At 42.0% G+C, this 24316-nt stretch overlaps 1 protein-coding gene across 2 annotated transcripts in view; it reads left to right on the forward strand.

Annotated features, from left to right (window-relative positions):
* Window positions 1–251: 251 nt before the first annotated feature.
* COLQ (collagen like tail subunit of asymmetric acetylcholinesterase) overlaps window positions 252–24316 on the forward strand; it is a 39502-nt gene continuing 15437 nt past the window's right edge. The window contains exons 1-9 of one of the 2 annotated variants that reach the window (XM_042043514.1): window positions 252–460; window positions 12704–12816; window positions 14380–14475; window positions 17379–17423; window positions 18197–18223; window positions 19597–19668; window positions 22031–22093; window positions 23012–23038; window positions 23667–23711. In XM_042043514.1, coding sequence (XP_041899448.1) covers window positions 355–460; window positions 12704–12816; window positions 14380–14475; window positions 17379–17423; window positions 18197–18223; window positions 19597–19668; window positions 22031–22093; window positions 23012–23038; window positions 23667–23711 — 594 coding nt within the window. In that variant the 5' untranslated portion in view covers window positions 252–354. The remainder of the gene's footprint in view (window positions 461–12703; window positions 12817–14379; window positions 14476–17378; window positions 17424–18196; window positions 18224–19596; window positions 19669–22030; window positions 22094–23011; window positions 23039–23666; window positions 23712–24316) is intronic. The other variant, XM_042043515.1, reaches the window with a different exon arrangement.

The following is a 24316-nucleotide window of genomic DNA, read 5'->3' on the forward strand; positions in this document are numbered from 1 at the left end:
TATTATCCAAAGTGCCTTTTTGCTTCTGTTAGCAAAACCAGAATCTCCCATGCCTCAGTTTTAGCAGCTAATGTCCACAATAGGGGCAACTGATCCAGCACAGGAGTTAAATATAACTGTGTCTAGTGTAAGGAGAAGATTTAATGGGAAATGGTTGGCATTCTTTCTTCCTAAAGGCACGGGGAGGGAGGGGGGGGAGAGAGAGAGAGAGACGTACACACACAGACACACACACGCATCCCATAGTGAGGGCAGAGGCAGAGAGCAGGCAAGGCAGAGAGGGAGAGAGGGGAGAGAGAGAGCCCCAAAGCAGCCCTGCGTCTCTGAGCTGGGATCTGCCAGGGCAGAGCCAGCATGTTGGTCCTCAGCCCACTTGTCCAGGGATCTTACCTGCTGCTTTTCTTCTGCTTTGCTTTGTCTCAGACTGCGTACGCTGACAATGTCTTCTCAATTTCAGCAGGTAAATTGCTTTAAGTCATTACTTTTCCTTGCTTGGAGCTCTCTGCACTCTGATTCTTGCACTTTCCGGTGACTGGGAACACAGGAGAAAAAAAAAAATACTTCAAATTGCAGATCTCGGTGGAGGGATTTTGCATTGCAGACCTGCTCTGCCACATGCCATGACATTTTGTTGCTTGGTCGGTTTTGCTTTTTGCTTTATAATTTCTGGTTTAAACCCCTCCCTTCCCTTCCCCATGAGAAATAATGGACAAGATCCTCAGCTGCTCAAAAATGCTTTTTTTTCCGTTGGCCTCTGCAGTGCTGTGCTAATTCATGGATCTGGCCCAATTAGTGTATGACTTGCATGTCTGCATGTTTCTTTCTGTTTTTGATGAGTTTAGGTAGAATACAGCAAGGGAAGGAAAATGAATCTCAATGTATATCTGCTTCTATAAATAAAGCCCTGACCTCAGTGAGTGCTGCCAGAGTCTGACTGGATGTTAGCAGAATAAACATCATCTGGCTCTGGCTATGACACTAACAAATACTCGGATGACTTACATAGCAAACAAGAGTCCACTGCATGGAAAATCCCTGCTAGGAAAAGACAAAACAAATTAGTTGTCAGCTGAGCCAGGGCACTGGAAATCCCTCTTAATACATTTTACAGTTTCAGCAGCAAGGCTTTCCTTTAGTCACGTTCTGTGCAAAGGAAGGGGAAAGCCATAGGACTCTGTGTCTTCTTTGAGGAACTTTCACCAATTCATGGCAAGTCGCTGTCTCCCACCTTCTGTCTGTTATTCTGTATCAACAGAGATGCTTCTAACTGATGTCCTGTTTCCTTCAGTGTCAGATTTGAGATGGTTCAACCAAGGTTTGTAGGTCAGGGCCTGCTATACCTATAGATCCTCCCCATGGCTTTCACAGTGATCAAAGGGGTGCATATTTTAAGTCTGTACATAAAATCAACCCTAGACATGGACCTAAAGGCATACGGCCTTTCTTGCTCTCTAATCCCTCTGGTGTACCCACAGAGCCAGATGGTTTACATTCAAGCTCTAAAAAGCCTTTGCATTTTTTACCATTTCTTTTCAATGGGATGTGCTTTTTCCATTATGTTGAGGTTAGCTAATCCTGAGGCACAGGAATCACCAGTTTTCTCTGATATACTCCAAATTGCTTTGCAATAACATGTAAGTCATCAGGCATCAAAATTTGGTTTGAAGTACTTTTTGTTTATTTGACACTTGTAGATGCCATGCAGGCAAACAAGAATGTGATGTTTCTATCGCCTTCTCCTGTGGCATGCTCTTGTGTGTCTACAGAAGACATTTGAACTGTCCTCTTAAGAATTAAAAGTTTAACAAATAACCTGCCCCTAGGAAGAGGGAAGACTTGTCATCTCTGCTGAAACCATAGTAGAAGAGGCAAACATGAAGGAAAATGCCAGAATCTGCATTTTCCATGGTGCAGTCCTGGGGCTTGTCTGCAAGAGACCCCTTTGGGCAGATCCCCACCCTGCTCTCTGCTCCATGGCAAAGCCCCACACTAGGCTCTTCTGGCCAAGACACTGAAAATCACCTTTATACCCTGCAAGCTCTTAGTGAGACTCCTGCCATGAATGTATTGTCAGCATTTGCCTGATAATATGTGGAAGAAACAGCAGTTGGTAGAAAATTCTATCATAATCCCACAGCCGCCAGGCTGGATTAAGAGACATACCTGTGTGCCATTATTACTTGCTAATTAGGGCTACTTGGTATTAAAAGTTATATAATAAGGGATTCCTTTAGTGCTTTGGTTGCATCTGCATTTTAAGAAACTTCTAAGAAAAAAGCAGTAAGTTCTGATTTTTCTGGTAGAAATCTGACAGTGGGCACAGGAGGTGAACTAATTCCATTCACACTGAAGGTGAATTAATTCCACTTACATTCTCAGTTATTTTAGTGATTTCTCAAATGTTCTCTGGCTGTCAGCTGAGTCAGTTATTTGTATCTGGCACCAGGATGCAATTTCACATTTAAAGAATGAACTTCAGCAGTGCACTTTCAAATTCTGAAACTAATGCCATTTAGCAGAGAGGATGTTCTTAAGTGATGGCTTGTCTTTCCTATAGTTGGGAAAAAACATTTGGGTATCTTCCAGGTATGTCTGAAAACTTCTGGCCTAAAACTACTTTTGTTCCTGTCCTCACACATCTTTGCATAGCAATAGGTCACAAACAAAAAGGCTTACAGGTCACAAAGAAAATGGGAAACAGCCTGTAGGGTGGAAAATTGTTCATACAGTAATTGGGGAAAGAAGAATAATCTGGATCTTTTTTTTCCACCTTAGAGTCCCATCAGCCTCAAGCAACAGTGCATCCTTGTTTCTAGAAGTATTTTGAGTGTCATGTCAGCTCCAAAGAGTTGAGTCTCATGGTGCTGAAGTGTCATTTCTGGAGAAAATGTTTCAGGGAATAATCTTAAAACGTGCTTAAGCATGTGGCTATGCTTCCTCATGGCAGTGAAGACCCCCAGGGGTGGGTAGCTCAGCCCCTGGAGACAGCAGGTTGTTTTCAGGGTAACCTGTCATATCCCATCCTTCCACCACTTGTGTTTGTGGTGTCATTTACATCTATTTTTCAGAGCTCTGCCCTACTGAGGTTCCTGAACTGCTGCACTCACATGATGAAGGCATGAGTTCTGTGGTCATTTTTAGTAGGGCTACATGAACCAGTCTGCACCTTGTAAGAACCAGCCTGAAGGAAGCCACCTTCCAAATTCAGATAGTAGAATGACTGTCTTCCTCTCCTCCTCATTCCTTCTCCTCCCCTATCCTGCTCATCCAGGCCCAACGTTTCTGGGACAGTATTTAAATTCCCAGAAGCACACAAAGAAAAAGAACTGCATCTCAGTGCTTCTTCTGGCTTTTTATGCATGCCACAAATGCATCCCTTGATTCAATTGTTTCCTACAATCAATATTGATTCACAGTCCTTTGGAAAGATTAGGGTTGATCAGTTTAAAAGAACTCAATGGGATATCAGAGAACTATTGGCAGTGTTCCTCACTCTTTCTTTGCCTTTGTCGTAATATTTTCCTGAAGAAAAGGAACATCATATCTCACTGGGCATTAGGTTCATCCTCTGAGTCAGGAAGGTGTAATATTTGCAACCAGACCTCACGTGGCAGAGCTGCAGAAAACAATTCAGTTTTCTTGTGGACTGACACTGTTGGAGCTGTGGTGATGGGCAAGGTGGGCTGGGAAGGGGAGCTGTGTGGGGTGAAAGCCTTGGCTGGGCAGCACAGAGAAGTGACCTTGGGAGCCACTGTGGTGCTGTGCTGTGGGGAGAGGGCATTGTGCATTTGTGAGGGGAACAGCAGGAGAGAAAGGACACAGAAACTAGTGATGATTCCTGACACTGAGGGAGTTGGGATCGGGGCTGTCTTTCTATAAAAGGAATATCTGACCCCATCACCAGGGTTTGGGTTTCTTTTCCCTGCAGGAACCCTAAATATTGTCAAAATGGACAGCAAAGATGTCAGGTGGATGTATTTTGTTTTTAAAGAGAGTAATTGTAAATATTTAACTATGTAAAATCACAACAGAACGCATTATCAGAGTGTTTGCAGGAGAAAGAAAGTTGTAGAAGGAATTTAAAACAAGACAAAAAGTATAACTTGAAGACTCTCAAAAGGCAGCAGCCAGAGACTGCTGGGAAAACAGCCAAAAGGGTGACTAGCAAGCAAAAATGCCAGACCAGGGAAGGAAGCCTGGCTCTGCTCTGTAAAGTCAGCATGGGCCCAGGAGGTGCTGAGCATCCTGGTGCCATTGGTCAGTGGTTTTCTCATGGAACACACATAAGCAGGAAAGCTGTGGTTAGATTAAAATTCCTGATGGAAATGAGCCACTGACAAAGGCTACAGCTTCATTAGAGAAGGGCAGCAGAGTATCATTGGCCATGAGAGGGCAGTCACCCAGCTGTGGATCTGAGTAGCCAAAGGTCTTGGGGCAGGACATTTGAGAGCTTTCTGTCTTGTTTGTGATTCATACAAGCCTGAAAGGGAGACAAAATATTCTTTCAGTAGAACCTCTGTTCAGCTTCAGAGAAAAAAAATAACCTTGGGACAGGCTGTTTTAACTTGATAGCCCAAATGGGTAGCTGGAAAGATAAGCCAAAAGAAGGATGGTGTTGTGATTACCGTTCTAAGCTTTTGAAGAAGACAGTTCCCAACCAGCCTCTGGGGAAAGGCTTGGACTGGTAGCAAATTAACAGCCTAGTATGGTGTAGTTACTGTTGCTTCAAGCAAATGGGTCTTTAAAATAAGCACAGTTAAAGAAAACACCTGGTTTGACTTTATCTGTATATATCTCCCCTGGTAGATATGACCTGTGGAAATCCCAAGCTGAGTGTCCTGCTCAGGTCAATGTAGGTGATGCTCAGGAAAGAAGTCACCTTAGAACTTATAGAGCTTCTCTGGTGGTGTATGCTGCAACAGCTGTGCTGAGCAAGGTGAGAGCAGAGCAGCCACACTGGTGCACAACCTGTTCATGACTCCAGGCCTGCATCCATCTTCTTGTCAGGAAGGGCAAAGGGAACACTGATGTTATCCACAACAACCAACGACCCCCAGAGCTGCTCTGAAATCGGCAGTAAACCAGCAAGTAGGAGCCCGCTTGATCCTGTGGGTAAGGGACAAGGAAAGGACATCAGAGGCACTTCACAGGGTTGTGGCATTTGCCTTGCAGCAGTAAATAAAAATCAGAAGAGGACATAGCCTCTAGTGAGGAAGCTGGAACGTGTTTGCAACAAGGCTCCTTAAGTACAGCCCTGGTCCTGCATGCAGGAGAGGAAACAGTCTTCTGGTGTGTTTACGGCATTACTGGTTGACAAGGTTCTTGTCTTGTCAAAAAAGGTTCCATGGCAATGCAGATGAAGGGAAAAGGTTCAGTGAAATACCATTTAAGCTGAATATCATGCCATTCACTTGTTGGGTTGTGAAGAAGTCCTCCAGCTGCCAGGGACAGGAGCTGAGGCAGCGCTTGCTTGGCTTTCCAGCAAAGGAAGCAGTAACTGATCTGAAGGTTTTTCTATAACCTATGAATGCTTCCGACAGGCAGCACCCAGCCCAAAAGGGAATCTCAGCTGAAAGTGATCTGCAGCTGACATGGAGATCCACCTGGTCCAAGCTTGTCCATGCTGTACCGCTGCCATGAATGAGCATAGCACTGTCTATAGTCCATAAGTAGTGGGCATGCTAGAATGCTAGAAGGTGAATACTAGATTTTTGTTATGAGCAGACTGAAAGTTGGAGGCTTACATTCCAGCACAGCAAAGTAAGGTGTCTCAAAATCAGGTGTTGTCACTGAAAGGATAGAAGCTCCACCAACAAGTAATCCAAAGTGCTGCAAAATCAGCTTAGTCCCTATGTAGTTGTAGACAGACTGTGCTTGTAGGCCTCTGCCTTTAGTACAGGCAGTTCATTCATGGGTATGTCAATATTACTAAACCCCTGCACAGGAAGGGAACAGTCTGTGACTTCACATTTTATCCTCCTTGAAGCTGACAGTCTGTTTCCTATCAGACACTGAGGCTTCCCATGGGTGGGATATTGGCACAGGAGCACCAGCAGCGTGATTGCAGCAAAAGAAACTGCAAATCCTATTTAAAACTGTAGAAAAGTATCAGTTGTGTTTAGACAGGAGGACATTTGTTGTCACAGTAGACCCTGTACCCCTGCAGTCTTTAACTCCTGGTGCTAGGATGGTGTGTGGCTGCAGAATCAGCTGTGGTGCAGCACAGGACTCAGCCAGGACACAGCCGGGAGATCTGTCTCGTGCTGCAGCTTAGAAGGTAGAAGAGAACAGGGCAAGCCCTTCAAATCTAGGGTTAATTGTTTGAGCAATATCAGAAATAAGCAAGAGAGGAAAAACTCTACAGGAATTAGCAAACCCCAACCTAGGTGCTCTATTTCTTCCCTTCTCCTCTCCAAGGAATCACCCCTTTAATGCAAAGGAAATTGTGGGGACACTTTCTGTAGTTACACAGCTGTGATGGTGAAAGGGCATTTGGGAAGGCAAGATGGGTATAGGAAAAATACAGAGGAGAACTGAGACACTGAGGGGAAAAGAGGTTAACCATTTTCCTCAGGAGCTAGCAAGAGGGTATGGATAAATGTAGGTTTCTGGGGAATGCACGCAAGTAACGGCAGTGCTACATTTCAGTTTTCTTCTACCCAGGGAAGTGATCATAGACTATTTTTATTAGCTGCTTGAAACTCCAAAGTTAACATTTTTTTACACTACAAAGTCAATATGTAGTTGGGTTTTTTGGTAAAAGGCAGGAGAATAAAGTCAGCTGGGCTGGGAATCTGTTGCAGCAAGGGAGTCATGAGGAATTAATCTAGTTCATGGCAACAAACTTTCAAAGAAGAATTGAGAGGCTTTTCTCTGAAGTCTTTTTGAGCACACAGCAACACCCACACCCTCACAGGGATTGTCTGGGACCGTCTGAGCATATGGTGGAGCAACATCAAAGTCAAGTACATGTTTGATCTATGCCAGCACTGACAGATTATGATCTTGCAGTCGCAGAAGGGTGGAACTGGTGTCTCTCAGATTTGTTGCTACTGATCTCACACAAAGTGGGAGAGGACTGTGTGGCAGTGAATGACATGTAGATGTCTTTCAGGGCTGATGCAGCAGCCATCCTGCTTTAACCTTTAGGGCTTCAGGCTCTTCTACAGATTACAGTAAATTCTTAGGCTTTAATACTCAGAGTATTTATACTATTGCTCTGGTGTGACAAGTAGTTGAGTTTTATGATCTGGTTCATAAAATGATTGAGATGTGATATTGAGATTCACCAGATTGGAAGTCTGTTTCTGGTACTGTGACTACGTTACCCATGGACTTGGGGGACTTGCTTAACTTCTCTGTGCCTCAGGTTCTCACACACTGATGGGGAGTGCTTAGAGTTGTCAACATTGTTTAGCAGTGTCTAGAGCTCTGGACTTCTGCAAATGAAAGGCATTAGAAGGAAAATTGCGCAAAATAGCCCTGTCATGGTTATTGGGATTTATAAGACATGGGTTTATTTTATAAACCCTTTTTATAACCCACTGAAGTGTTCCACCTATCAGATTTTACTGGGATTTTTCACTGGTTTGTGAAATGCAATGCAGAGCCAACACAAGCAAATCCTCCTCTCTCTCTCTCAGAATTTTCCTTCTCCAGTCAGTCTGAGAGAACACTGTATAATCTTCTGGCACATGTATTGTCCTCACAGAGGCACATACACACAGATAAAATGTCTGAAATGAAATACAGGGATTAGAAGGCTTTTCCTTTGCTTAGAAACCCCATAGCCCCCTTTGCTTTCCCACATCTTGCCGTGTCTGCAGTGTTTTCTAGAGCTGACCTCTGAGATGCAGCCACTCACTGCTCCCCAGCCAGGCTGCCAGAGCTGCTGAGGGACGTGAGCTAAATATTAGGTGGGGATGGAGGTCAGAGTGTCCTTGCTCCTGTAGACAGGTGAATACCCAGACCTGCTGTCCAGGCAGCATGCCAGGGATCATGCTACTGTCAAGCTTTTGGAACACTGACTGATTTTTAAATGTATTTATTTATTTATTTATTACAATTTCTGAGTGTGCACCAGCTGGTAAAGTAGGTGTTACTGCTGCCACAGCCTGTAGTCACTTTGGAGTTTAAAAATGGAACACTTTCAAATTTTTCTGAGATTTTCTTGACTGTGCTAGGTTAACCTTTTGAACTTAGCGGTCTTTTTCAGCCTAAGGGGTTCTATTATTCTATTAAAAGAAACTTGCAAGGTTTCATCTGGATTTCTTAATTTTCTGAAATTAATTGAAATAATTTCTGATCTGCTTTGTTCTGTTTCTTGAACACTCTGAAGCCTCATCTTAAGCAAAAGGAAACTAGTGGCAGGGAAGATCTGCAGCTCTGTGTCTCATCCTGTAACTCCCACAGGAATTTCATGGGTCACCACCTCCTCCACACAGACACCATTACCTAAGCTTGGTATATTTCTTTGGCATATTTAATCTGGTTTATAGGGAAGGATATATTTAGGGCACCAACTATAAGGTCCAAGTTCTAAAATGTACTGAGAGATGCAGACAATTCACTAACTTGACAGTTCAGCCCAGCTCCAAACACAAGCTGTGTTCTCATCTCTGCTTATATGTCCTTAAAACACACTTAGGGTCAAAAAGTTTCATAAGACACACTTTAAAGAAGCATATATTGATAATGCTGGCACTTATCTTTGGCATTTTGAAGGAGAGCTTAATACCTGCATCTGCTCTGTAAATACAAAAGGTGCTCTCAAAAGGCACCAAGCTCTTAAGCTTTCCTAACTTAAGAGGAAGATGTGTCCCAGTCACCTGCAGTAGATGTACAGAATGGAGCTGGGTGTCTGCGGCCTGTGGTGCTCTGCTGTCCTTGCAAGGAGGCTGAGAGGAGCCTGAATGAATGACAACAAAGCAGATCAAAGTCTCAGTTTCAGCTGGACAAGCCCACATTCATTAACTGGCTGGTCTGCCCAGCTTGTTTATTATTAATTCTGAGTGCCATCCGAGTGGGGGAAGCATCTGTGATGGGTGTCAGCCATCAGAGGGCTCTGTCCAGCAGAGCCCTGCCTGTCACAAGCTGAGCAAGCCACCAGCCCTGCTGTCAGGGTGAGAAGGCTTTGGATAATAGCTCGGCTTCCCGTCAGGGCTTGCTGGATCAGTGTGGTCATAAATAGGAAGGGAAACACATGTTAAGTATCCCTTTCCTTTCTTGTCCTTTCCTCCTGGCGTTCGGCCTACAGCTTTGCAATTTTAGGATGAAAGTCACTTTCATGGTTTATTTATGATTTTTTTCAATGAAATCCTGTAAATTGGACTTCAATCCAGGGCAGGACTTCTCTGGTATCTCTGTTGCAGCTGTGGGGGTTTGTAGTGTTGAAGATTCCTCTAGGATCTGCCCTAGGAGGCCTCTTAGACCCCTTATGAGCCCCACTCCAGGGGACTCAGCCTGGGTGAAGGCTTCTGCTTTGTACCATCTTGAATAAGAGTTCCCAAATTCCAGCTATGGTCACAAGAAATCTGCAGGAGCAACATGAAACATCACACCTTATCTAAAGTATGTTGTTTTCTGAAGCTACCATTGGTAGTATACCCATGGATTTATAAAGTCACTTTCTTGAACTGGATTAACTTACAGCCTTGACAATAAAAATAACCTGAAAATGTAAATGTGTTCTATTTTAAAAGTGACAATTTTAGTTTTTATGTTCTTTGATAACAACTGCCTCTTGGACAAGTCCTAAAAGGATTTCTTCATTTTGTCTTTCTTTCCTTATTGAATATGTTCTTTGGCATTGAAGTTGTTGAAAGAGCAGCTTTCATATGAGATATGTAAACGCATGCTCTGTGTAGGCAGGGTCTTCATATTTCACAGAAAACTATAACAGTCCTATTCTTGGGCTGAGATTTTTTCCACTGATGGGGACTGGAGTATTCTGAAGCTCTGTTTAGCAAACAAAGCTAACATGGAGCCTAAAAATATGCATTGCCTTTGCAGAGTGCCTGTAAGCCTGCCAAGGTAACCCTTTTGTGATATAAATCAAGGTGATACTGTAATGGTTGTACATCTTGGACCTATTGCAGTTACTGACAAAATCCATACCAAAGAAATGTGGTGCTTACTGGAAGATAAGATTATAGCAGTCATACCTGCAGTCCCTCTGTGAATCATTCATTTTTTTGCTCCTTCTGCTGTCATATCACCTGTCATTCCTGAGTGGGGAAGGTTCTTGGGTCTAGAATCAGTCTTTTCTTAAATATTTGCTTGACAAATGCACCTTCCAGAGCATAGCCAGGATTACTGATGGAGCCCCTGAAATATTAACTACCCAAGTCATTACATAATTGAAACCTGTTCTCTATAGCAGTATCTTTACTATTAATGGTATATAATTACTTAGTATATAATAATGGTGTCTATTAGAATTTAGTATCTATAATAATAGCATCTATTAATATCTAATAATATCTATAGTAATAGTGTCTATTACTATTACTGGTAGGTAGATTTTGCTTGTCTCCATGCTGACATCAGTACATGCTGTCACTGTTCATACCAGCAAACCTAAAGTGGGCTTCAACCTAACTTGTGTTGCAGTAGCATAAGGTGATAAACATTGAAATCAGGGGCTATTTTTTTACCAGCTTGGTTAGGTATAGTGTTTTTCACAATAAAGCTGTTCCACAGATTTTCAGGCTTTTCTTCTAAAAAGGAGAATCCAAATTTTTTATAAGCCAGGACTGGAATTTACTTATAGGATGTGATAATATTAGAACTATAGCTGTAATCTTATGTTTGCAAAATATTTAAAGAACAACACTTTTTTTTTTAAGTAGCAGTACAACTGTGGTAATGCAAACCTTTTTCTGTGGTGCCTGGTAGTGATCTCTTAGCAACTAAACCACATCAGGCTGGTTTTGGTATTCTTATTCTTGTTGAATGGTAATAATGCTACTGAAATTTTATCTAGACCAAGGAATGAGGTAATACTAAGAAAGATGACATTGGAATGTGGCTTAAAGTAAAGTAATAATCACACTTTACACCCTGTTAAATTTCAATCTGTCCATTACCTTAATAATGTCCTATTTTATCCCAATGCAATATGTTCAAATACAACCCTGAAACTCAGACAACCACAGAAGTATGTGTGTTAAAAATTGAAACACTTGGTTACAGCTGCATAAGAGTGACTGAATTCAGGTTAAGCCAATATAAAACTTAACTCTTCATATTTTTGTATTTTATTACTTGTAAGATCTGGAGGCAGGAGACTCATACCTTTGCTACTTTTTAAAGGACACTGACATTTTCAGTATGTATTTAAAGCTTTAAATTAAAATATATACCTATCTTTTAATAAGTCTTCTGCCTTTCTCTTAAATTGAAGTTTTTGACTGAGTTTCAAACTTGTGAGGAAAAGCTGAGAAAGAGTCTTCATTATGGACCCTTCCAGAATTCAAATGTATCATCACAAATATTGTTTTAATAGAGAAAAATAATCGGGATGACATGATTCAGCAGCCCCTGAATGCTGCTGAATCACACTCCTCTGGGCAGCTCTTTTTTGTGCATCAGGACTGAGAAAAAGCCGTCCCCATTAACGTAGGATGATGGAACTGACATAAGAGATTTTCTGAGACATTCGAAAAACCAGAAGTATCTCTATTCTTCCCTTACCTTGAGATGTGACTAATATCCAGCCTGCAATTGATTTGCACACAAATCTAGCAATTTCATCAGGTTTGTCTTCCCAGAAACCTAATTTAGAGATTTTCTATTAATACCAGATACTTCGCCATAGGCTTTTCTTCTTGGCTCCCTGCCACCCTTCAGTTCACAGACATCCATTCCAGCTGCCACTAGCCAGAGGAAGAAACCAACAGGCATAAATAAATATTTGCTATCCTTGGCAAAACATTTGAAGAAGGCTCTCACTCTGATTAGTGCTGTATTTCCCAAGGAGCAAGTAAAATTCAGGGGAAAAAGTACAGTGTATAAATGCACCATCTTAATATCCTTCCTTTGTGAATTTTGGTCACAGCTTCTTATATTCTTGATGGAAGTTTACCTCTTAGAAAACATTAAATACACTGCCAAACACAACTGAGGTCCTGCCTTACCAGTCAGTCGGTGACAAAGCTTTCAGCAAAGTCTGGGTTGTGGGATATTTATTCTTAGGGATGATGCACAAACCAGAAGTACAGCAACCTGGTTGAAGTCCCAGAGGAAATACAAGTAAATGTGTTGTAGGACAGCTTCCCACTTCCCACCCATCAAAGTGATTCAGTTCACAGGGAAGGTGATGGCCAACAGCACTGAGTGCTTTCCTGGTGGCACGTGGGCTGTGACAGGGACCAGAAGATGCTATTTCTAACACAATTTTGGAACAGAGGGTAGAGAAAACAATAAATGTTTGATTCATTTTCTAATGTCACCTATCTGAAGTTTTCCAGATTCAGCCTGTGTCAGAGCCACGTTAAGGGCTTAAAACTCTGCACAGCCTTCAGCACAAGAAGGAACTTAGAGACTTAAGGGTCCACCGGGTTTCTTAAATCTGTGCTTGGATTACAGCATTGTAACCAATGCATATAGGATGTAGGAAAATACTGTGAAATGGCAACTTCTCTTATTCTGTAAGGAATGCTTGTGCTGTTCAAGACCACAGATGAGTGTTTGTATTGAACAGATCTCCCTTGTTTGGAACAGAAGAAGCAGCCCAACTGCAGAGCATGCTGCCTCCTTGGCCCTCCTCCACCGCCCCTGTTCCCACCACCATACTTCAGGCACAGCTGGAGAACTGTAAGTGTGGCTTTTACTTCTTCTACATGAGTTTTAATGACAAAGAGTGAAGCATCCTCTCAAGCACTGCTTCATGGTGTCACTCAGCAAACCCGCCTGGCTGTGCTGATATGGCTCTGTGAGGACAATCACTCAGCATCCCAGACTGGAGCTTGAAGTAAATATCAAATAGATCAAGGAAGAGGCTGGATTTGTTCAAGCAGTTAATTCAATTAACTTAAAATATTCTCCTTACTCTATTTAGAAACCTTCTTAGAGTGAGCCAATCCTGAACTAAAGGAAATGGCAATGCAGTAAACCAGTAAGGGCTGAAGGGCAATTTTCCATCCTGCACAGTGATTTCAGGGTGTTCATGATGTGTATGTCCTGTTTTGTATCACATTTGCTTTACCTAGTAGGTGAAATGAAGGTACTGAAATCCTCCCGTGGAATCTATTCATTTTGCAGAGACACACACGTGTTTGAGGTGCTGGTGTGCAGTTTTCACTCACCCACCCTTGCACAGACCTGCTCTGTGTGATACATGTCCATACACATATGCCTTCTGAGAGATCAGGGTTGAACTCAGGGTGCTGTTCTCTCCAGACCAAAATTTACTTGCCTTTGCCTTCCTCATCACCTCTCCTGCCTGTGCCTTGATTTCCACAAAAAGGAGATCCAAAGACAAGATCTCTTTAGGAATGTGGTGTACTCCTTCAGTGAGGATGACATTGGGACCAGGGTCCCTGAGATTCCTGCAAGCATCTCAGAGTAACCTGAGCCTAAAATCACCCTTCACACCATCTCTCCATAAAAACATGATACGTAAATAAGCAGTTATGAGCAGAGTGGGAGCCATGTGAATTAAACTATGAGCAGTTTGTTCTTTGGAGCCTGTAGTCAGAGCCTTACTGGAAAATGGCCTTTCACTGGGAAGCTGAAGATCAGTTGTTTTAGTCCGGTGTTTCTGGCTCAGTGTTCATCTGCATTTCTGGGGGAGATCACTTTTGTCACAGGGCATAAAAAAGGCATTTTACTCATGAAAGGTTAATTTTGAAGTCAAAAGATCAGATATTCATAATCATTTAAGGCACTGGCTCTGATCTGCAGTGAATGAAAGCCTCTGAGTTAGTGTCTTCTGGAGCGAAGTTCATGCTGCCTGTGCCCTCCCTGAGTGAAGTCTCTATTATTAGAGCAAGGATGCTATTCTTGGAGAGGAGCTGCTGCTGGCAAAGTGGGATAGAGAGGGCAGGGTCAGGTCTAAGAATAGGCCAGGGTCTCACGGTGGCTCAGAGGGGCAGCCTGGCTGCGATGTACCTCTGTGTGAGGAGGAGGAGGAGGAACAGGAGGAGGAGGAAGAGGGAGAGGAAGAGGAGGAGGAAGAGGAAGCATGGGGCAGGAGGCTATGCTGAAGTGCTAGTGTTCAAACATCCATGAGGATAACCTTGTGACAAACCCCAGGCTTCTCCCAAAGGGAGGAAATAAACTCTTTTAGGCTGTAGTGTGTGGTGGCTGGATTTTTATGCATTTCTCCAACAGGCTACGTGTGCCTGCATGTTCACTCATATGTTTGATGTTTCATAGAAGCTGGATGTGGAAGAGCTGTGTCATGAGCTCCAGACAATACAGGCTTCCTCTCTGCCTGAACCTCACTGTTCTGCAGGGCCTCCTGGCCCCCAGGTGAGTGATGCATATGTGATTAAACCACATTGTTCTCTCACTTGCTCCAAAGTCCTTACAAAGCTGTGAAACATGTGGAAATGCTTTTTACCACTCAGTAAGCATGCCAAGCTCTGGCTTAATTTCATTTTGATAGGACTTTGCATATAATGTAGTCTTTTTACCTTGTGTTCTCGTTCCTGCCTTGCATACTCCATTCTGTTTCAAGTTCAACCTTCATTTTTGTGCAGTTTACAGAGGGTAGCACCCATCAAAAATCCTGGAGGTGTCATCACTTCTTTCAGAGGGTCTTTGTCAGTTTTTTCTTTGCTTTGGACTCTGTTCTTTTTTGTGAGGACAAGAGCCTGTGGAATGGATACAGAAGAGACACAATGGACTGGAATGTTAGTGGAGTACATCTCGGAGAAGGCAAACATCTGCAGTAAAATCAGGGACAAGGAGAGGCTGTAGATGTTAGCAAACATCTACAGCAAAATCAGGTACAAGGTGGGCAGTGGGATAGGATTCAGGAGGTGCAAGGTCTCGTAGCTTGACCTGCAGCACCTCTGCCTCTGACTTGCTGGATAGCCTTGGACCAGTCTTTTTGACCTCGCACCTCATTTTTTACAATTTATTCTTTCCGAAATCTTCAGAGGAAGGTCAGAAGTCTTAGAATCACATAATGGTTTGAGTTGGAAGGGATCTTTAAAGGTCAGCTAGTACAATCCCATTACAATGAACAGAGAAATCTTCAACTAGACCGGGTTGCTCAGAGCCCCATCCAACCTGGCCTGCTTCTTCTGTGGAAATGAACCACCTCTAGAGGGAAGATTTTTATGAATATCTCCATATTGTGGAGAAGATCACCCAGTTGCCTTTCCATTCCAGTTCTCTCCAAGGAAAAATGAGAGTTTTCATGGAGCGGTACTTCCAGTTTGTCCTGGGTCTCAGACAGTCCCAATCTATGTGCTGTGCCTGGTGCTTTGGGACAATGATCTTCCTCAAGGCCCCTTGGTGCCAGTTTATTGCCATACAGCCAATAGCAGCCATGGCACAGGGCCTGTGCTGAGCAAAGCTGTGACTGAGGCTTTGGCAGCCTGAGAAGGTAACAAGTGCCCAAACAGCACTTAAATGTATGGGCACCGCATCAAGGCAAAGGCTCAGTTATGTGGCAAAAAAGCATAGCTTTAATTATTTATGTCAGTACTTCAGAAGGTAATTGCAGAGTCTAGAAGTTGCAAGGTGAAAGCCCCAAAGACTTTGTTTTATAGAATCATAGAACGGTTTGGGTTGGAAGAGACTTTAGAGATCATGTCGTTCCAACTCTCCATGAACTTCCTCTTTATTGTTCTGCCATTTTGTCTTTGCTGAGATGCAGGATGAGGAAGATTCATTTAGTTCATGAGAGTGGAGAAGTGTGGTCAGAAGTGATGGGAAGTGTTTGCCTAGTTCTGTCTTGAGGAAAGTCTTCTCTGCATTATGAAACAGCCCTTCAGTGTGATTGGCCATGGTCCAGAGTTGCTGTACATGTGAGAAAAGCACTTGTTATTTCAGTCTTTTCTAGACTCTCTTTAAAAAAAAAAAATCCTCTTGATAGTTTCTCTGACTTCAATTGCAAGAAAGTAATGTTAATTCTATTGTTCTACAAAGTCCATTGCTATAAATAATATTAATCTTGCAATCAAATGACCTATGATCCCTCCAAGAACATTTTTAAATAGAGCAGGCTGGCAGGTTTTATCATAACAGCAGACAGTAGGATGGGTATAACATGGCTTTGGAATTTTTAATTATAAGTTACAGGACTGTGTCTTGTACAGGGACAACATTAGAGCCAGTGGTCTTCTGGGAAATACTTTTGTAACAATGGCCACCTGCAATGAAATACTACCATTACAAAGAGACATCTAGTAATTACTTCTGAATTCTTCTGTAGGTTGCATGGCTTTTAGAGGAGTTTCAAAAGCTCAGACTGTTGACTCACAGCTGAATTTTAATAAATTTTCATAAGAAGGAGAATTAGATTTGTAATGGTATAACTTAGAGTGTAGTTCCTCCCATGTGTATCCTAAGATAAAATGAAATAAATAAGGTAAAATTTGGTTCTAACTCTAATAGGATACATTGATTTTTACTACCAAAAACCTAAAATAACTCTACTGACTAAAATAGTTGGAGTAATTTGTGTTTGAAGGTACATTTTGCTCCTATTAGTGTACAATTTGATCACATTTTGGGCAGTATAAGACAGCCAAGATCCAAACCTGGAGTGAGTGATTTTTACAGTGAATCTAATACTTCTCTGATGCAGGTTCATGGGATTTTTTTTCATCAATCGTTCAAAAATAAAAGGTGATCTGTGAACCAAAGCATTTTAGAAACAAAACTGTTTTTCTGGATTTTTTTTTCTGAGATGGTGTTCAAGGTCTCCCTGGATTAAGAAGTCTCCTGAAAGGAGAATCAGCCTTGTATGACAGAGAGAAATACCTTCAGAATTCAGAAGTGGTGGCAATCTTCCAGGTCCATCCCATCCTGCAGAGCCCATCCCACATGTTCCATGCTACTTCCCTTACCACCCCTTTGGCTGACCTCTTTTGCCAGCTGATGTGGTGTCTCCATGTCCTGGTTGCTAATTCTTCAGGACTCTGATAACTTCTCATCTTTCATTCGCCACAGGCTTGTTTTTCTTGCAGGTTCTCCTCATTCATGAGATTCCCCTGCCCTTCCCATGTCAGTCGAACTCTCCATCCTGCCATTCAGCAGTGGCACAGACCTGGTGTTTGGAGGTCACATTCAAACACAACACCCAACACCTCAAACCTATGGGTTCACTGGTCCCAGGAGACACACACAGGGTCAAGGACTGAAGGAAGACAAGCACCTCACTAACGCAGTTTAATAATAGCATTCGTTTTTGTCCTTAGGGTCCACAAGGAATTCCTGGTATAATGGGACCAAAAGGAGAGAAAGTAAGTGTCTGTTGTCATGGAGTTTGATGTGGTTTTGAGGAGCAAAGAAGGAGGGGAGGGTGTTAATTTTTTGTCTCTTTAGTGAATAGTGAGCCTTATGAATGGAGAGTTTTTCTTTAATTCGAATGTAAAGCTATGAATTGGCTTGAAGCTATAATTTAAAACTTAGTCTTTCAGTGTTCATTTTCAGTCTTGAAATATTTATTATGGCTTCTCATGGCCATGACCTCTGTTTAGGGTATGCTTTGAGAAAACATGTCGGGTGCAAAAGTCAGCATTCCTACTGACCCAAAGGCCTTTGAGCTCCCTGTCCCTCTGGGACGACTTGAGGAGCAGAGTTCTCCCATGCAGTGTGAATTGTATGGGACAGCTCAGGTATTAAAGCTGGCCTATTTGTTAAGTTATATTTCAGAAGTGCAAAGATTTGATCCATAATGATGCCTAAAGAATCTTATACCTCAAGCTGAGCACGTAATTACGTGCTGTGCTATACAAGATGTTGACTGTAGGTTTAGGGCTGGGAACACAGGAAAGACCAAGGAGTTCTGATACAGAAATTCTTCTCATTTTACCTCTGTAACCGAAGTCTTGAGCACTGTGAAGAGATTCACAGTGTTTTGTTTGGTGGTATTTATTTGTTTTCTTGGGGATGGGGTTATGGATTTGCTTGTTTGTTTGTTTGTTTTTTAATAGAAATGCATTGATGCATTGACTTAAGAGCCCTTGTGCTTCCTGTGGTGCCTACAAGACTGACATATTCCTTTCTCTGACAGGGGGAGATTGGCAGGCCTGGAAGAAAGGTATGAACAAGGAAATCCATCCAATATTTAATAGCAGCTGCCAGGGAGGGGTGCAGGCAACTGTTCAATAAAAATTAGCTAATGTGGAAGTTTAACCTGTTAGTGCTTCTCTCACTGGTACCCAGGGTGGATGGTAGGGAGGTTTGGCTGGAGAGCTGCCCCAGCTGGTTTGAATTTGACAAATTCCCTGAGTAAAAGCATGGAGACAAGCCAAAGAGTGGGACATTACCTGAACTGTCTGTGTGGACAGGAGAAGCAGGTTGTATGAGCTATCATAAAAGGTGTAAAAGCAAAATCACTCCAAAATTTACTCCAAAATTTACTCCTCCAAAGTCTAAACAAGACTCAACCAGATACCCCTGAAGGAGGAAAAACTATTAATGATTACCCTTCCAGAGCTCTGGCACCAATGCAATATGCTGACTACAATCCTATGCTTGGGGACATATGAGCCATGATACATTGTCAAAAATATGTGCTCCTACATGTGATGAAACAGAATACGTTATCTCAGTCACTAAGTACATCCATTTAATGTAATTAACTTTAAAGAAGACAGAAATGCAGGATGAAATCAGAGATATGCAGGGGGTGGTCACTAACTAGGAAAAGAAGTACCCTTCTAATAATACACCAAGGATTTTGACACCTTTCTAATAATATACCAAGGATTTTGACACCAACTACCAATCAGTAATTCAAATAAATGTAAAACACATAAACAGAAGAGGTAATTTTCTTTAATCTATTTTCAAATGCGCTACAGTAAACAAAAATATTAATATAAATTCAAGGGTTCAAAACAGTAATGCCTTCAAGAGAGTAACCCACCAACCTACAAGGAAGTGCTAAACTTTAAACACAGTACATCAACACTTACTCTTCTGACAAGAACAAGTAGGTTCTCAAAGAAAAGTTGCTCATGTTGGAAATAAAACTGTGCAACTCTTGTTAAAAGCTGTCTGGCCCGTGAGAGTTCACTTGTGACCCTGAATGTCATGATGACATTTCTGAGATCATATTGTCTAGCAGAGTAATGCAGTGGAATAGCATTAATCTGCAGCACTTTAGGAGATATTCAAAGAGTGATTTACAGGCAGCAATTAAAGCAGATAAATGACTGTATGTACATACGTAGTTATTGCTATCATATAGTAGTTAATAAAGAGCAATTACAGCTAGCAGTATAGGAATGTTCAGAATAAGGACCATAGTAATAGGAATAGCTTCTTAAAGATTTGGTTCCGCTCTCAACATAAATTGGATTTGTATGGATATAAGTACACAAAGGTCTTTTTATCCCCTGTCTGCAGTAGTGACCTGTGTAGGAATGGTGTTACGTGAACCATTGTAATCAATGTTTTCCGTTCAAGGGTAGACCAGGTCCCCCGGGCGTCCCTGGGATGCCAGGACCAGTAGGATGGCCTGGACCTGTGGGACCGAAGGTAAGACTAAAATTCACATGGAACAAACTGTTCAGCATCACAGTTTGAACAGAAGAGTTGTCTTGGGAAATCTCTGAACAGCTAACTTGCAGGAGGCTGGGAAGCTGCAGCAGTGCAAGGACACTCTGTGCTTGTCCCCTCTCTTACACTGCTCTGCAAAGGCCTGTCCAGTCTAGGGTTAGGTTACTCTGCCTCCAGCCCAGCCCCTGTAGCACTTCTTATGTGGATTAAACATGTCAAAGGGAAATTGAAAATTAATACAATGAAGGCTCACTGATAGCCCCCGGTGTCTCACAATCACACGGATCAGCGTTTCTAAACTGATTGCCATCATTATGACTATTGTTTATGAGGATCCATGTGCCTGAAGGTGTACTGTGAGCTCATGTGATCAGAGGGAAAATACGAGGCTGGTATCAGGGGAAAGAGATTACAAACCATGAGAATGGCTGATCATATCTTTGACGTTCATTCCCATACAAACAAATATTAATTCCTGTTATTTTTATTAACCAACAGCAGAAGAAATGACATTCTTTGCTACTGCAAAGTGACTGCTTCACCTGCATTTGTTACAAAAAAGTCTTCAGGACAGTCCTTTAGTGAGTACTGGCTTATGAAAAAGATATGAGCTCTTCATAGGAGCTGTGGTTTATGGAGGTTCTACTGGAACTTTTGAGATAACTTGCTTTTCTTCAAACTAGGATGCATTAGACTAAAGGACTGCACAAAATGCCTAGTTTGAAACTGCTTTTTCTGGTAACTCTTTGACTCTCTGTTTGCTCTATGAAGGTTGATGCCCCCACCTCAGAGGATGTGATGCCGTAGCTCTTGATACTGAAAGAGTAGTAGTAGGTGACTTGTGAATTCAAGCCACATCTGGGAATCAGACTTTCAAGATGTTCACAGACACGTCAGATGAAGAATATCTTCTAGTATGTGGGAATGTAGGCAAGCAACAAGAAAGTATGCACTTACAAGAAATCGATGTTCACTTTGAACTGAGATGGGAAATGGTTCTCCCCACAAATGCATTGTGTGTTATGATTTACCACAGCAGCAGCAGTGAGGGCAAAGTTCAGTGAACCCCTTCCCTCATAGTCTTAGTGAAGGAAGAGAGCAAAGCAGACAGAAAACTCATTCACTTGGTCTTTTCCTTATAAACAGTTTAGGTTTTTTTATGTAGTCTTCCTAATTTTGATTTAAACTCCACTATCTACTACTATGCTTTTTCATCACACTCCTGGAAGCATCCCTCATATTCAGTAGTAATACTCTTTCCTATACTTTCACTGCAAGTCCTACTTGCTGTTTGATTATGATTCTTCTGCTTTTATTGTCTCTTCTAATACTGGTCCCCTCTGTTCTTTAGGTAGGTTCACAGTTTCATTTCTTCTGGTCTTTATAAATTTCATTTTCCTGCCAGTCAGCAAAGGCTCCAGTTGAATACAGTGCAGAAGATCTCTGTGGTCACTTCAGTTGGTTGTGTCTTTCTTTCTTTTCTCCCCATCTCTGATCTTCTCAAACTTCTAATTCTCCTCTTCACCATAAATATTTGCTGCATCCCTGTCTTGCTGTAAATCTCCAGCAAGCTGCTGTTTGGATTTTTTAACTCATGTCCACCTCTGTGGATATTTGCTATTTCTTTGGCTGGGTTTTGTTGTCTTCTCTTACTTTGACACAGCCTTACTCAGTCCATATTTCTCCTACTTCATTCCTTCAAGTCTTGTCTGAACTTCTGCAGGGGCAGCAGCCAATGGGAAAATCCTCTCTGTTTCTTGGACAGTGAAAGCCAAAGGAGAGTAAGAGCCAAATGTGTTCTTCTGGTAGCACTGCTGCATGTCTGGGGGTCTACTCTGTATTTCACACTAGATATAATTAGCTGACAGCAGCCAGAGAAGTGGTTGTAAAGATTTTTCATGATTTACTGGCTCCAAATGACTGTTCAGCACATGGTGTCTTGGAACTACAATAAAAGCAGTCACTATGCCTCCACAAGCCACAAGGCATGCAGCAAAATGCCTTTCTTTTCTGCAGCTCAGTGGAGGTGATGCTGGGTAGAGGCAATGCACCTTCATGCAGAAAAGGATGCACTGCTGATGGTGGTTTGCTTGCATGTCCTTTAATAACATCTGGGAAAACTGAAGCAAAAATTACCCACACAAGAAAGCGCAAACAGAAGAGTAAGATAACATGTGAGGGCTCAGGCAGGATACAACTGCAGTATAGACCCTGGTCTACAATGCTACACCAAGGTCAGGTTTAACTATTTGACATAAAACCTGAACCACTGAAATGTCAGACATTCAAATAGGACCTCATCAGAGTCACATTCAATAACTCTCTTTATTGACCCCTTTAGGGTGAAAAGGGAGAGTTGGGTGTGATGGGATTGCCAGGTACAAGAGGACCAATGGGCTCCAAGGTTTGTTAACCAAACACTGCATTTTCAGACATTGGTTTCTAATGCTCTGCTGACAGCTGCTTCCCTCACAAATTTTCTTGAAAGCATTTATCAAGATTTATCTTTTCTAATACAGCTAAAAAATATGTTCTACATCAAGCAAGGTTATGCTGTCTGGTTGGGCTTGGCTGTGTTTTTGGCTTTTCATAAAAATGCTTTGGTATAAATTATTGTAATTTATTTTAAAAGCAAGCTCAGATATAATTGAATCCCACTAGAAAAATGGAGTTCTTAAGCATACCTGCAGCGTTAAATCACGTCTGCAATGTTTTCCACTCGCCTCATAAGTCTGTGGAGATAATTTTGGTCCCCTACTAGAACTACACATATGTACTGACAGTTGAAATAAATTATGTAATCAGCTTATTCAAGTAAAGGACTGGAAAGAAGAACTGAATACCTTTGTTTATTCTATGTTTCTTTAACAGAAACTCAGTTTTATATCAATGATCACACTAGATTACTTAAGTATAACTTAAGTATGTTCAGTGGGGGAAAAAACAACAAACAAACAAACTAAACAGAGGAGGAAGATTATTGTTAAAATTATTTTATATTATTAATTGTGGCATCTAATGCTTTATTTACTCTCAGTTACATTTTATTTCACTTGTTTCAGTTTCAAAGCTTTATCAAAGCTTCTGGCTTTACCTGGCTTTTTCATAATGGCTTTTGGGCTGAATTGTCTTGCCTTTAATTCATATTTCACAGTTCTGTTTTGGTGCAATTTTACGAGCTGTAAATATTCATTTGCATTTACATGTTGATGCAATTAATTATTTGTGCTTCGTTCTTTTTCTTCACTTCAAAGTTTGAAAGTCCGGCTTCTTGGGTGATCTTGAAAGCGAGAAGCATTAAAATATCTATCATTCCCTTTAGGGTTTTCCTGGAACTAGAGGAGAAAAGGTCAGTGTGACAAAAGAATAATGTATAATTTAACATTTGGAAACACTTATGTTAAAAACAAAAGTATCTGTAGGAACAAGATTGAATTTTGATGAAATCTAAGGGTCCCACTGAGAAATGAAAACAAGTATTGAGAAGGAGCACAGTCTTGTGGCTTGGGGTGGGGTGCTGAAGAAGTGAGTTTTACATCCTCTAGATTCATGAACAAGTTGCTACAGTGAAACTCACTCCAGGTTCCCCATCTGCAGCATGGGTTAAATAATCTTTAGTTTTTGGTCTGGTTTAGTTAGGTGATACACACTTTGGCACTGAGACAGTTTGTACTCTAAGACTTTACAGTGGGACCTGAACTGGAGAAAGAAGCCAACTGGGAAAAAAATATCAAATTTTAAAGTATTATGTCCAGGAAAGCATGTATTTAAAGTAATTGTCTGAGGAGAATGAGTCCCTTTTCATACAGTCCTTACCCTCAGTTCTGTTATGATATCAATAATGAACCATATACCTCACTCTGAAGATATTACTGTACTCTATTGACTTCAGTAATGCACTGTGTAGGAGAAATATTTTTTGCTTCTTCATGAAATGGTAGTTATTAGGCTGTTGTTCCCCTGTTATCTCTCTTCAGGGATCCAGAGGTGACAGAGGTGACAAAGGAGTCAAAGGAGACCAGGTAATTTTCTTTTCCAAATGGCTGTGAATGTGCATCTGAGGAGAAATGTACTTCTGACAGGGAAAAACAGTAGGGTCATAGAGGAAAGGAGCCTGGAAGCATCTTCCAGAGAGGGCAAGAGTGGTGAGGGAAAGCAGTGGTTCCATCTGATGTGAGGGTCATGGGGCAGCTCCATGTCCATGTGCCCCCAGCCCAGTGCTTAGGGGGACTGATGGGTCAGAGGAGGATTTTCCTGGAGGTCACCCCAGCCCCTCCTGGGCTGTGCAGTCCAGAACCACGGCAGCTTCCCAAAATGCTTTCAGCTGGTGGTATGATAATACCAGGAGGGGAAGAGGGGGAGAGGTTCATGGCTTGGGGGTTCTTTCACCTAAGAAATGAAAAGTAAACTGCTTTAGGTGCAAATGGAGAAATGGCTTTCCCAGAGGTAGGGTTTGGGAGCTGTCCAAGTAGCAGAGCTGCCTGCAGACAAGAGCACAATCAGGATGGTTTTTCCAGAGAAACAGAAGCTGGCAGCAGAAGATCAGACAGAGGAGTAATGGTACCATACAAGGAGCTTTATAGTAAAATTTTGCTTATAAATCTCCACCTACTGCATTACCTGCAGT

Source organism: Corvus kubaryi, unplaced genomic scaffold, assembly GCF_017639235.1.
Source record: "Corvus kubaryi isolate FWS band 111438036 unplaced genomic scaffold, C.kubaryi_AGA036_p1.0 37398, whole genome shotgun sequence".
In the NCBI taxonomy this organism is placed as follows: Eukaryota; Metazoa; Chordata; class Aves; order Passeriformes; family Corvidae; genus Corvus; species Corvus kubaryi.